Source organism: Oryx dammah, unplaced genomic scaffold (assembly GCF_014754425.2).
Source record: "Oryx dammah isolate SB20612 unplaced genomic scaffold, SCBI_Odam_1.1 HiC_scaffold_2, whole genome shotgun sequence".
Classification (NCBI taxonomy): Eukaryota; Metazoa; Chordata; class Mammalia; order Artiodactyla; family Bovidae; genus Oryx; species Oryx dammah.
Window position 1 is genome coordinate 89,378,279 of NW_024070186.1, and position 14,125 is coordinate 89,392,403.

The window sequence follows — 14,125 nt, forward strand, 5'->3', positions numbered from 1 at the left end:
GGTCTAGGGAGCCTATCACCTTGTGTGGGGGAGTCAGAGAAAGTTTCTTGGAGGAGGTGGGGTAAGGGTGGGGACAACTAGGAGCTGTTGCACTGAGGGAGAATAGAATTGCAAAGGGTCTCAAGCTCTTGTGGGATAGATCTGGAGATGTGCACTGGTCGAGGGTAGCTGGGGTAGAGGGTTTGAGAAGGAATGTATAAGCTGAAGTGTCATTCTTTCAGTGGGTCACTAGATAACTAATGCGCCAGGCATCCATTCTACTTGGGAGGACAGTGGGGCCAGAAACCAAAGGCCTTCACAGGAGTTGTGACTTTGCCCGGAGGAAACTGGGCACTATCAAAGGGTTCTAAGCTGGGGAGTGACCCAACTCAAGTTGCATATTAGAAAGATGGCTTGGTTGCCTTGCGGGAAATGGGCTGGAGGGGCAGGAGTGGAAGGTGTGCCAGTTAGGATGCTGTTGACAAGAGATGATGCTAGCTTGCCAGGGGTATAGGGTGCAGGGGTGAGATGGCTGGATTTCAGAGGAGAGGCCTTTGGTGTGGCTGCTGAGGGTCTTGAGGAGTCAAGAATGGTTACAGGTTTCCTTTGTACAGCTAGGGATGGGTGGAGCCCTTCTTTGAGCTAGGGAGCAAAGCAGGAGCAGTGACAACACCCCCTCCTCCTGTCCCCTAGCTGTCTGCTCACAGAGGTGGGCAGGTGGAGCCCTGATCTCTGGGGTGCCCCCACTTCACTGCAGCCCTTCTGTTCTTGGGTCCAATGCTGATGCAGCTGGGAGCCCCTAGTCCAACAGTAACTGAAAGGCTGCCTCTCCCTCCCCCAGATCTGAAGCCATGGGTCTCTAACTTCACCTACCCTGGAGCCCAAGATTTCTCCCAGCTCGCTCTGGATCCTTCCAGAAACCAGCTCATCGTGGGAGCCAGGTAATGAGGTACAGGAGGGTTGGGGCCAGGACTGGGGGATGGATTCTAAGTACACTGAGCAGAGGGAATATTATTTGGGATGATCCTCTGTGGGCAACCCCTCATCCTGGGTCTCTGTTCCTCTCTACCAGACATTCTCTCTGTGCCTGAATGCCTGTCCCCCAGCAGTGGGGGCAGTGACAAGGAAGTAACCACCACATCTCAGCAAGCCACATTTCCCAGGGTCTGGCAGTTATTAAGGGCAAGAATGCCTGCTGTCAACTTCCTAGCCTGCATCCCAGCAATCATGCCAGAACCTACCTAGCTGGTGGTGTCCTCCCTGGGAGCTCCACGCGGAGAAGGTGCCCCCTGCTGGCCGGCCGGCTACCTGCACCTGGGACAGGGGACATAGGCCATGTGTTTTTATGAAGGACCTCCCGGTTGCCGTTATCAGTTAGCCCCAAGGCCCAGGTCCAGTATTTAGGGGTAATACACTCTTGAAGAACTTATGGAAACTTTGTAGTGTGGATTAGGAGGAGAGAATTCCCACAAAATCTTTGACCATCAGCTCTGTTTGGGAAGGGAGCTTAGAGATGGTCTGTTCCAGCAGGACCAGCAGTAGCACCACTGGAGAACTTGTTAGAATGCAAATTCTCGGACCTGATGAGTCGGAAACTCTGGAGGTGGGGCCCAGCAGCCCGCCTGTTGGCACGCCCTCCAGCTGAGCGTGGTGCACCCTGAGGTTTGAGAATCACTGGCCTAATCCAGTTGCCCTCAGTTTAAAGAAGAGGAAGCAGAGGCCCAAGAGGGGAAGGTGACCTTCCTGAGATCACGTAGCAAGATAACAAGAGTCTGGGGTTAAAATCCAGGCCCCCTAGAACCTCAGGGTTCGAGGTTTTCTGCCAACCTACTGCATTGGTGTTTCTCAGAAGCTCTCTGCCCTGGGGGTTCTTATTGAGCAGGTCTGGGGCAGGGGAGGACGGCCAAGGGGCTGGGCACCTCCAGGTTGCACTCTGTAGCTGACCAGCCTTGATTTCGGGGCTCTCCTGAGTGGCCCCACCCCTTCATTTGCCATGTGTAAAGGACAGAGCTCTGGACCAGATGAGCTGTGTTCTTGTCCTGGGTGACCTTGACCTGTGAGCCTCAGTTTCCTCATCTGTAAAGTCTGGGTGACAGTCTCTGGGCTGCCAACATGACAGGGCTATTAAGAAGCTAGGGTTTGCAAAGCAATTATCCTTCAATAAGAAATAAATTAATTTAAAAAAAGAAGCTAGGGTTGAATGCATTTTATTGTTTTATTTTGAAATTATTATTTTGTATCAGATATGTGTTACAATATAACATTCAGAAGGTACAAAAGGGAAAAGCAGAGCCGCCCCCGCCCAGTACACTAGGTAGGACCCCTCACTGGAGGCATGCTGTGTATGAGTTTGTGTGTCCTCTCTGAGGTAATCTCTACAGGTACAAGTATCTAAGAGTATGGACCTTATTTTCCTAGCAAAGAGAGTCATTGTTTTACTTTTTATTTGAGGATAATGGTAGATTTGGGCTCCCCAGGTAAAGAATCCACCTGCAACACAGGAGCCTCAGTAGACATGGGTTTGATCCCTGAGTCAAGAAGATGCCCTGGAGGAGGGAATGGCAACCCACTCCAGCATGCTTGCCTGGAGAATCCCAGGAACAGCAGAACCTGGAGGGCTACAGTTCATGGGTCTCAAAGAATTGGACACGACTAAAGCAACTTAGTGTGCACGCAATAGTAGATTCACTTGCAGTTCTAAAAAATAATACAGAGAGATCCCATCCTTATACCCTTCATCCAGTTTTCCCCAGTGGTGACAGTTTGCCTAACCATAGTACAACACTGCAGCCAGGAAGCTGGCACTAATGCCATTTTCCCACCTGATTCAGGGTGCACCAGTTTTACATGTAGCTTTTAGAATCCCGATGCCTTTGAATTAAGTGAAACAGAGAAGGACAAACACCGAAAGTCATCATTTATATTTGCAATCTAAAACATAAAATGAATGAATATAGGAAAACAGAAACAGACTCACAGATATAGAGAACAAACTAGTGGCTACCAGTGAGGAGAGGGAAAAAGGCAGGCGTGGTGGTGGCGAGATAGGCGTAGGGGACTAAGAGAAACTACCATGTATAGAATAAATAGGCTACAAGGATATACTGTACAGTGCAGGGAAATAAAGCCAATATTTTAAACAGTTGAATCACTAAGTTGTACCCCTGAAATTACTATAGTATTGTAAATCAACTAGACCTTAAATAAACAAGTAAATACATAAATCCTGATGCCTTTGCTCTGAACCTTGTGGAAGCATTTTGAAAACTGCCGTTCATTCTGTACCCGGCATGTCTCAGGCACTATTTTATGTATCAAATATGTGGTAAAATATCTAAGTGAAAGTGTTAGTCGCTCGGTTGTGTCTGACTCTTTGCAACCTCATGGGCTGTAGCCCACCAGGCTTTTCTGTCCATGGGATTCTCCAGGCATGAATCCTGGAGTGGGTTGCCATGCCCTTCTCCAGGGTATCTTCCCGACCCAGGGATCAAACCCGGGTCTCCTGCACTGCAGGCAGATTCTTTACCATCTGAGCCACTAGGGAAGCCTGTAAGATATGTGAAACATGTAATAAATCATTTAATCTTCACAATAAATCACCCCAGGCAGTAGGTTCCATGATGATCCGCACTGTATGGACCAGAAAGCTGGGAGGGTTAAGTCTCCCGCCTGTGCTCACACTGTCCTCCCCGGTCTGCTCCTCCTCCCTTACCTTGGCCTGGTTATGCCTGCAGAGAACCCTTTTTCTAGGATCATCTTTCCTTCCTCTTTCTCTTCTGCCTGACAGTTTCCCACTTCTCTGTGGGACACCCTGGGTCTCTGGAATTCAGGGTAGGGAAATTTTTTCTTCATTTATACCCCACCTTGTTCCATAAAGGGTTTAGGGTGGGTCAGGCTATAGAGATTTCTCTCTGTTCTCATCTCCCAGAAGAGCAAACTTTGAGTTGTGATGAATGATTTTTGATGGGATAAAAATGTATAAAGTGATGCAGTGTTTCCCTTAATTTTTTAAAGCTGTGAGCAGACGTCTGTGTTACCTGAGCAGACAGCTGGGGCAGAGCCATAAGCTGGAGCCCATCTGTCCCCAGTCTGGGCGGGTGGGTGCAGGCGAGGAGCCTGGGGAGGGATGTCGGAGGCCTGAAGCCAAGGTCCCCTGGCCAGGCCCACCAGGACAGCAAAGCAGTCGAGTGGGTCCTGGGCTTGGAGCCAGGGGTATCTTCTTCAGGCCCCTGGATCCATTCAGCAGGGGCCACTCCCTCTGTTTCTGGCCCACTCCACAACCTTTCCTCTCATTCCTCAGCACAGCTTAGGTAGGCCAAAACTTTCTAAAGCAGTTATTCCAAAAACTTCAGGAACCAAAAGAGGAACAGCCAAAAGAAGATATAAGAAGGAAAGAAAATTCTTAGGGAAAACCAAAACTTTACATCTGTTTGACATTAATAAACCTTTTAACATGCATCACACCATTCCTGTCTCCATGGGTCTTATGAAATAAGGAAGACAGGCGTTAGTGTCTCCATTTTACAGATGTGGACACTGAGGCCCTCAGGAGACCCCCAGCAAGTGGAATTCTCCTTGTCTCTGCAGCAGGGTCTACCCTGTGAGCCCATATTCATTTCCATGCGGTTCTCTGACCTGGGGGTCCTGCCACCCTCCAGGTCCACCCACATGTGCCTGTGGGCCTCCAGGGGCACATGAGTCTGGATTTCTATCCCACCTCTTCCACATACTGTCTCTCTGACTTGGTCCATTTACCCCAGCTGTTTCCTTATCTGTAACATGGCATTTTCTCTCTTCTCCCGGGATGGCTGTGCAGATTAAATGAGCTAATGAAGGTAAAGCTCTCCCTGGGGTTGGCCCACCATTGGCTCTCTGCAGTTGGCACCCAGTCCTGGCACCCTGTCCTGGCACCCAGTCCTGGCACCTGGAGGCAGGAGCCAGAAAGCCACTTCCTGGGGACCTGCCTATAAAGCCAGCCTGACTTACGACCTCTGTTTCTGTTTTCACAGGAACTACCTCTTCAGACTCAGCCTTGCCAATGTCTCCCTCCTTCAGGTACATTGCTTCCCTTCCCTGTAATTTCCCTGGTGTTTAGGGGCTGGGGCCAGGGCAGCACAAGGAGTGAGATTCAGCCTCTAGGGTTGAAAACAGGAACGCTGTGCTCTTGTCAGCGGCTGTGGACTCACCCTAGCTGTTGGGGTGACAGCTGGGAAGGTATTTGGGAGTGGGGGTCACGGCCACGTAAACATAGGGGCACACACAGGGCTCCTGCATTGTGAGAACAGGAGCTGGGGGCTCCTGTTTTCCTGGACTGAGGGGCTCCAGGATGCAGGACTTCCACTTGAAGCAGTTCAGTACTGGGCAAACTGGAACAGCTGGTCATTATAAGTGCAGAGCCTAAATCCACAGGAAGGTCTCTGCATTTGGGCCTTGAGGGAAAGGGTGTCCCTGGTTGCTTTCTTAGCTTGGCCTGAGTGATCCCATTCTAGCTTAGCATTTTCACTGAGCTGTGATTGATTTATTATCTGCTGCCAAGAAGGACTCCCCAAGCATAATTCCCTAAGTGCTTTGGGAGGCATTTTAATGGGAATCCTTGATCCAGAACATTTATCCCAGATTGAGAAACAGATGCCAAATCATCTCTGCAGGGGCTGAACATTCTAGAGAAAGGAAGGCCGTCTCTTCATCTGAAAGCCTCAGTTCCTGTGTCCAGGGGAGGCTTGCTGGTCTCCAGTGATGGGGTGCTCATTGAGCGCTTACTGTGTGTCACAGGTGAGCTGGAGGCAGAGGGGCTATAGACACACTGATCTCTGGCCTCTAGGGCTCACAGCACAGCCAGAAACAAACATGATGAGTGACACACAAAATCTAATCAGAGAATGGTTGTTAGTATATGGGGCTATTTAGTATAGCGTTTCACTACAAAGGGAAGTTGGAGAAGGGGAGAACTCCTTGGTGAGCTAGTGTGATATTCTGGTCTAGTGTCTTCTAGAAACTGTTCTAGACCCCCAGGGCCACTGCAGCTGGTAGCCACAGAGGCATAAGGGAGCAAAAAAAAAAAAACAGTGACCTTCAGAAGGGAGAGTCCAGGAAGAACTAGAGACAATGGAAAAGAAATGCCATTTATCTATTTATAATAAACATTAGTAAACATTTACTGAATAACTACTCAACACTGGGTCCAGTCCTAGTATTTGAGATCCAAAGGTGAATCACGCTCAGTCCTTGCCTCAAGGAGCAAGCACATAAATTATAAATGATTTCCTTTATTGGATGGGATATGTTCCTGGGGCCTGGGCTAGAGCAAGGTAGAGTAAATTGCCAGAGGCAGCATCCCACGGCCTGCCAGCTTGGTCAGTCAAAGGAGCCCAGCCAGAGCCTAGGTTCCAAGTGGTTTTCATGGAAAATGAAGCCAAGATGCCAAGCCCCACAGGCCAGAGTCTAGGGGAAGCCAGTGCAGAAATGGTCCAGTGTGGGTGGGAGGAAGTAGATCCAGGGGTCCTTCCCTGAGCCCAGGCAGTTGGCTTTTTATTAAGCTCCCATGGTCTGCAAATGAAGGTCTTGTGGGAGCCAAGTGAGGAAAGGGAAACAGATGCACAGAAATAATGACAGTGCTGTGGGAGGCATGTAGGGAGCGGGGCATGCTGGGTGCAATGGTGGCCGAGGCACAAGGAGCCCTCAGCTCAGCAGGGTCTGAAAAGTCTTCCCAGAGAGCTGCCTTTGGGCTGGAGCTAGAAGGATGGAGGTGGCCAGGTAGCTAAGGAGGAGACACAGAGATGTGAAGTAGCATGAAGCACAGAGTGGGGCAGTATGGGAGGATCACAGGGTGGGTGTGGGATAACGATGGGAGATAAGGCCCAGGATGAGAGAGGCTGCACCATAGAGGCTCTTCAGAGGGATCCATATTTTATTTTGAAGGTATAAAGGTTTAAGCAGAAAAGTGATATGATTGCATTTAGTGTTCCAATCACCTGGTCCTGCAGAGAATGGATTAGTGGAGGAGCTAGTTAGGAGAAACTGCGGTAAGGTGACTGATGGGGAGACTTGAATTAAGGCGGCAGAGTGGGGATGGAGAGAAGACAGGAATTGATCTTCAGGTGGCAGACACCTAGAGTCGCAGCATCACAGAGCTCCAGAGAAGACTGGGCATGTTGTCTTCTGTGTGAAGGTGACCCCTAAAATCGGGAAGGAGACAACCCTGGAGGGTTTAGGGGAGGCTTGGACCACAGTGGTACCATTTGCCTTCTGGTTGCAGAGCTGAGTAGCATAAACCAGGAGTTGACTGGAGCTAGCCTGACTCTAGACACTGGTTTTCTCTTGGGTGCCCACTAGAATCACTGGGGGAGCTTTAAAAAAGCACTAATGCCTGTATCCTATCCTCAGAGATTCTGTTCTAGGGTGCGGCTGGGCACTGGGATTTTTATAGGCTCCCAGATGATTCCTATGTGCAGCCAGATTTAGGAAGCACTGCTCTAGGATGTTAAGAAAGTCCTTATAGATGTTGCCCAACTGATTTGGCTTCCCCAGGTGTCCTTGACAGCTGACCTGCAGGACCTGGGTCCCCTACCTTACCAGATGTTAGGACTGTCTAGCTTGATGCTGAGGCCTTATGTTTGGTTCATTCAGCTCTGGGTGGATCTGGTCTCACCATGGAAGGTATCTTCTGCCAGCTCCATCACTCATGCTTGAGGCAGGGACCAGGCCTCAGGGGCTTTTCTGAAGGGTCCTGCACACCAGCCAAGTGCACCAGGAATTGGTTTTACCACCTTCCCAGGGTGTATCTTAGGAGCCTGAATCCAGGAGTTCAGATTGGATTCTTTGTAATAGAACCTAGGAGATAAATAAATGCATTTCATGTTCACATCCTCACCTCCCCACCATAGGGGGACCCACCTGGCCACAAAGAGGAGGGAACAACAGAGAAGCTGGAGAAGGCTGTCCAGCATCACCTTGACCAGGCTGGAGGTAGACCACAGCCTCTGGTCTCCTTGTTTGTCCTCTGATGAGAAAGCCCTGCCTTGTTGACCATAAAAGCTGGACTTCACTGAGTGCTTCTCCAGTGCCCTACCTGGGGCTTTGGGTCCCTTTTTATAAGTTTTCAGCATCTGCTATCACAAGTGGCTCACAACAACTAAGGGTCAAAAATGAGCTCCACCACTTTCCTGACAGGATGAGGCAGGGCCAAGGCTTCCCCGCTCCCCAGTCCAGCTTCCTTGACTGTGTTTACTGCCTGAGGTATACTCAAGGTTGTAACTCTCATTTATAGCCAACTGCTCCTCCCACGTGGCCCCAGGATATGATTTAACCAAACTTAAATGCAGTGTTTTATTGATAGTTTAAATAATTAACATCCCTTAAAGAAAAATCTAAATGCAAACTCTATGCAAACTAGTGTCCATTAAAAGGACTTCTAAGTGTCTAACCCCTATTAAACAATTTGTGTAAACTACTGTTCCTCAAAAAAAAAAAAAAAAAAAAAAGAAAGAAAGAAAAACTCAGCTTCCTTCCCAGTTCTCCAAGCAGCAAGATTGGAGAGATGCAGGTAGCAGCAGAGACAGGAGGGTATGTGTGTGCAGTGTGGATGTGTGTGCATGTACGTATGTGTGTGTGCACTCCTGTGCTTGCAGGGGGGGGGGGGGCAATCAAATCAGCTCACCAGTGACTGTTATCTTTCAGTGTAACTTAATAAGCTGGCTGTGGGAAAGAAAAGGTGGCCAGTAGTCGACAGGGTCAGGGGGCTGCTGAATGGTAAGCTTACTTGGATTTGTCAATCAGGAGATCATGAGCCACCTGGGCCAGAGCAGTACCAGGGGATGACGTGGCTGGAGGCCTAATTGCTATGGATTTATGGTCTTGGGCTGCCACATGTCCTGCAAGTGCAGAAATGAGGACTGTGATGTACATAAGCATCAGGACACATATGGGGCTTTGTTTGTGCCTGGGCAGATGGTGAGGCTGATTCTGAGCTCTTTTCTAGTTATCTGCACATTGTCCAAACTAGGCTGGCAGCTCCAGAGTTGTTTGAAGTCTAAACTCTGCTGAGTGGTGGACTTAATGCTCAGACGTTTTCATGTTCAGCCGTTGTCTCTGGTGTCCAGGGGAGTTGTTGAATCTATAAGGAGATTATCCAATTCCTGGCTCTCTTGACTGCTTTCTCTCATAGCAGAAAACCATGCAGTTTCTCTTTACTAGGGATTGCTCTCCTGGAACTCCTAGTTTAAAGCATTCTGTGTGGTCGATTGATTATACACATCTTAATTCCACTCCTTCACAAAATTCCACTAAAAGGACAATGAGAACTTTTAAAAGATACAGATCTGCAATGACAGAGAGAACAAAAGAGATGTCAGCAGAGAAAAGATTAAATGCATTCCGGGGAGGTGGAAAGTGGATGGAGCAAATCATAACTGACGTAGTGGAGCAGAACAGTTTATAAAGGGAGATATAGCAGAGAAGTAAGATGACTCCCCAGAAGGCCTCAGAAATTGGGCTGTTGGGTATTGTGGAATGTGAGGATGAGGTACAAGTCCAAAAGGGGGACATGGTTGAAATTATCTAAATTGAGATGCTGGAACCCAGATCTCCTGTCCCATCCCACACAGTAATCCCTTCCTCCATTTTACCCCTCCCCAAGAAAGGAACCCTGGAGAAGGGAAAGGCTACCCACTCCAGTATTCTGGCCTAGAGAATTCCATGGACTGTATAGTCATTGGAGTCGCAAATAATCGAACACGACTGAGCGACTTTCGCTTCACTTCACTTCAAGAAAGGAAAACTAAGACTCTTTCTTTAAAGACCCAACTAGTGAGTCTTCAAATCTGGAGACTCCAGGAAAGGTGAAATCTCACCAATGGGGTTTGGGAGTAGAACAATATTTCTCCTTTTTCTATTTTTGTGCAGTTTATTTATTGAAGAAACCTGGTCATTTGTCCTGTAGAGTTCCCTACAGTCTGGATTTTGCTGACTGTAGTCCAAGTGGTATAATTTAACATGTTCCTCTGTTCCCTGTACCATCTGTAAGTTGATTCTCAGATGTGACGACTTTATTCAATTTAGATTCTGGCAAGATTACTTCAGAGATGTTAGCATGTATTTTTTTAGGAGGTGCATAGTATCTGATTTTCTCTGTATTTTTTTTTAGTGTTAGCAGTCATTGATGATTTTTACCTAAATCTATTAATTCTTTAGGTTACAATGCATTAGCCAGATTACTTTTACAAGGAAAAACGTCTTATCTACTGTTTGATTACCTGATGAAACAGTTGTACAGAAAGATAAGATAAATGTTTGATACTCTGTATTTATTCAGAAGTTTTCAAATAATGAACAGGCTTTGTAGTATCTGTCAATGATGATTAGTGAATTTTATATTGTATTACTGTTTTTGCTACAGACTCATGGCTTTAAACATTGTGGATGTTTCAACCCATTGCAGTTGTCTCTCATGACTATCCCATCTTTTGCCAGTAAGGAACCTCTTCAAGTTGACTCCTATGACACTATGACCCTAGTGGTTTTTTATTGCTTTCTATTGGTATGAAGTGATATTCTAGGCTCACCTTGTACATTTCCTGCCCTAGATCTGGAATTAGCTGTTTCTCCAAGAAAGCTTTGATTCCTTTCAGTGGGAAATGGTTAGTGATTTATTTTTAAATATAAACAGCTGAAACTCACCAGACATTTGAGGAAGGCCTCTAAAGTCAAGGAGAAAGATAAAAACAAGCAACCAGAATGAAGGAAGCTGTAAGAACGGGGTAATGCAAGAAATACAAGAAAACACTTTTGAAATTAATTTTAAAAACTAGTTAGAGTTTTCTGAGATATAAAATTATTTTGTTTATAAAACAAACAAAAATGAAAATTTAAAGAGTGATTGGGCAAATAAAAATTGAATTGAAGGATTAGAAGATAAAGTTGAAGAAAAATCTTTCAGAAATTAGGACAACAACAAAAAAACAAGAAATGAAAAGCAGGAGAGAAATAAATAACAGAAAACCAGAGGATCAGTGCACAAGGGCGAACAGTGGATTGGATTAATAAGCGTTACTAAAAAGAGAACAGAGGAAAAGATAAGGAAGACATTAAGGATGAAATAACATAAGAAAATTTGCCAAAACAGAGGATGAGTTCACATTGAAAGGGTTGACTGAGTTCCCAAAAGAGACCAGCACTAAGGCACATCAGCGTGAATTTCAGTATACTGTGATCAAAAAGATGATTCTAAAAGTTTCTAGCATTCTTTTCTAAAGCAAAAAAGAAAAAGGTCACTACAAAAGATGGGGACTGAGAATTACACCAGAATTCTCATAGCAACAGTGGAATCTAGAAGACAATGGAGAAATAAATGTCTTTAAAATTCTGAGTGAAAATTATTTCCACCTTAGAATTCTGTACCAAAAGAACCAATCAAGTATGAAGATAGAATGAATCAGACATGCAAGAATTTTAAAAAATTGATCTACCATGTTCCTTTTCATAGGAAGATACTGAAGATGTGTTCTACCAAAATAAGCCAATAATTCAAGAAAGAGGGAAGCATGGGATTCAGCAAACAGGAGAGGAGAGGAGGTAAGTCCCAGGTTAACAGCCAAACAGGAGGACCAGTCCATACTGGGGCAGGAGGAAGGCAGTGGGAACTAATAGGTTATCTGAACCATTTGTGTGTACCGTTAGCAACTAATATTGAGAGAATGTTGGACATTTGGGGAAATTCAGTGATAGGTGCATTATAAAACAAGCCAATGAAGAAAATCAAGACAACTAATCAGCCCAGGAGAAACAAAAAGTTGGTCAAGAATGGAAACCTTGTCAGAATAGGCATATTTCATTGATTCTCAGAGGCGTATGTTTTCACATTTTACTGAGTCTGAAATCAGGGCACGGCTTTTTATCAAAGGCATTTTACAGTCACCATTGGCAGACTGCAGTCTTGATGGAGTTGTCTCTAACTGTACAGGCATGAACTTGGTCATTATTCCTGGTGTGCTCATCCAGCAACAGCAAGCCACTGACATTTCAGTTCACAAACCACTTAAGGATCATATGAGGAGGGATATGAGTCTTGGTTTTGCAGAAACCTTCTGTGGAGACCTGATAAGATCAAGAAAGCACCAGCATCCAACCTGGCAAGTGGGGGCAATAACTTGGAAGAAAATTCTGGAAACCAAAGAGAAATATTCTTGAAGAATTGCTGCACCACTGGCTTCCTGGGCAGTTCATAAAACGATGGTCTAAAACAAGCAAACAAAACAACAAAAAATGATCTCTGATGACAGAATAGAAAAGTGACTCAGAAGAGATGAACACTCTGAATTCAAAGAAGGTTTAAAAATACTGAATAAATTTTGCTTACATTTTTCTTTTTTGTATGCGTAAAATTAATGTATGATTAAATATATATCTAAGTAAAAATACTTCCAATAAGCTTACATTAAAAATGTAAGTAATAAAGGAATTTGCCAGCATGTTTTCTTTCTTAATGATTCATATTACAATCAATGGTGTCCTACATTCAGTCAAATCTAGGGTTCTAGTTGGTAGCAGTGAATAATTTTCACAGTGATATAAATAACGTATTGATTTTAAAGCATAATATATTAAAATATTAAATAATTTATATTACATAATTATAATGGGAGGACAGGGAGAGGAGAGGGGTGGGAGAGAATGGAGATGGGTAAGTGGAAAAAAAATATTCACCTCCATAACAGGAAGTCAGAAGATGAAGTCTAAGATTGATACATATTTTTGAGAAATTGGATTTTTAAAAACATGTATAGAAAAATCAGTTCAGTTCAGTTCAGTCACTCAGTTGTGTCCAACTCCTTGCGACCCCATGGACTGCAGCACGCCAGGCCTCCCTATCCATCACCAACTCCCGGAGTGGAGTTTACTCAAACTCATGTCCATTGAGTCAGTGATGCCATCCAACCATCTCATCTTCTGTCGTCCCCTTCTTCTCCTGCCTTCAATCTTTCCCAGCATCAGGGTCTTTTCAAATGAGTCAGCTCTTTGTATCAGGTGGCCAAAGTACTGGAGTTTCAGCTTCAACATCAATCCTTCCGATGAGTATTCAGGACTGATCTTTAAGATGGACTGGTTGGATCTCTTTGCAGTCCAAGGGACTCTCAAGAGTCTTCTCCAACACCACAGTTCAAAAGCATCAATTCTTCCACGCTCATCTTTCTTTATATAGAAAAATAAAAGAGTCTAAAATACTTGTCCTTGGGAAATGGATTGGTGTGTGAGAGGAGTTGTTCCTGGAGTCTTTTAAATTAGTTTTTCATACTATTTAACTTTTTCAACTCTGTGCATCATTGCTTTGATAAAAATAATTTTTGAAATAAAATAAAAATAAATAAAATGACTCAAGCCAGTTCTGTGCTGTAATCATTATAAATATACATATTCTTTTCAGGCCATATGTTCTAACTTTTGGTTTGAGAAACCTACTCACAGTGAGAGGCTGCACGATGCAACAGAGAGAGCTTAGTTACAGTTGTCTGGGTTTGCATCTTGGGTTTGTTGCTACCAGCTTTGTGACCTTGGGGAAACTGTTCAGTCTTTCTGAGCTTCATTTTCCTCACCTGTAAAATGAACAGACAGGTGTGTCAAGTGTCTGTCCCAGTGCTCAGCTCCATGTGACTTTGTCTAACACCTGATTGTACACACCTGTCCTCCATGAGCCCCCAACCCTCACAGCGGGATTCCCATCCCCTTAGAAATAACGTTGACCCTTTTGAAATGCCCCTGTGCTCAGGGACCCCAAGGCCTCAGTGAGGCCCCTTTGTCCACACTGCCCCCCTGCAGCACAGGCCCAATGTCCAGAGTTTTAGGCCTGGACATCTGCAGTGTATGTGGGTCTTTGTGCTTTTCTGCCCCTAGAGGCCCTGAGTTTGCTTATGTCCCTCTTTCCTCTCACATCAGGCTCAGTTTGGGAGCTGATGGGTGCTGAGTGTGATAATGGCTCCCTTGATCCTGTCCAGGTGAAGCCCACGACTCTGTGTCCAGATGCCAGGGGTCATTTGCCTTTCTCCAAGGAAAGTCTGGGAGCAGAGGCCTGAGCTCCAGGCATGGCATGGCAGAATAAGCCCAGCCTGGTCATCGGTCTGATGGGGGCACAACGAAACTTGCCACCCAGCTCCCA

The 14,125-nt window shown here is 45.7% G+C and overlaps 1 protein-coding gene across 1 annotated transcript in view; it reads left to right on the forward strand.

Annotated features, from left to right (window-relative positions):
• The window catches only part of SEMA5B (semaphorin 5B), a 132,417-nt gene that overhangs the window by 97,855 nt on the left and 20,437 nt on the right, over window positions 1-14,125 (forward strand). The window contains exons 3-4 of the mRNA XM_040250411.1: window positions 821-920; window positions 4,989-5,034. Of these exons, the coding sequence (XP_040106345.1) occupies window positions 821-920; window positions 4,989-5,034 (146 nt within the window). The remainder of the gene's footprint in view (window positions 1-820; window positions 921-4,988; window positions 5,035-14,125) is intronic.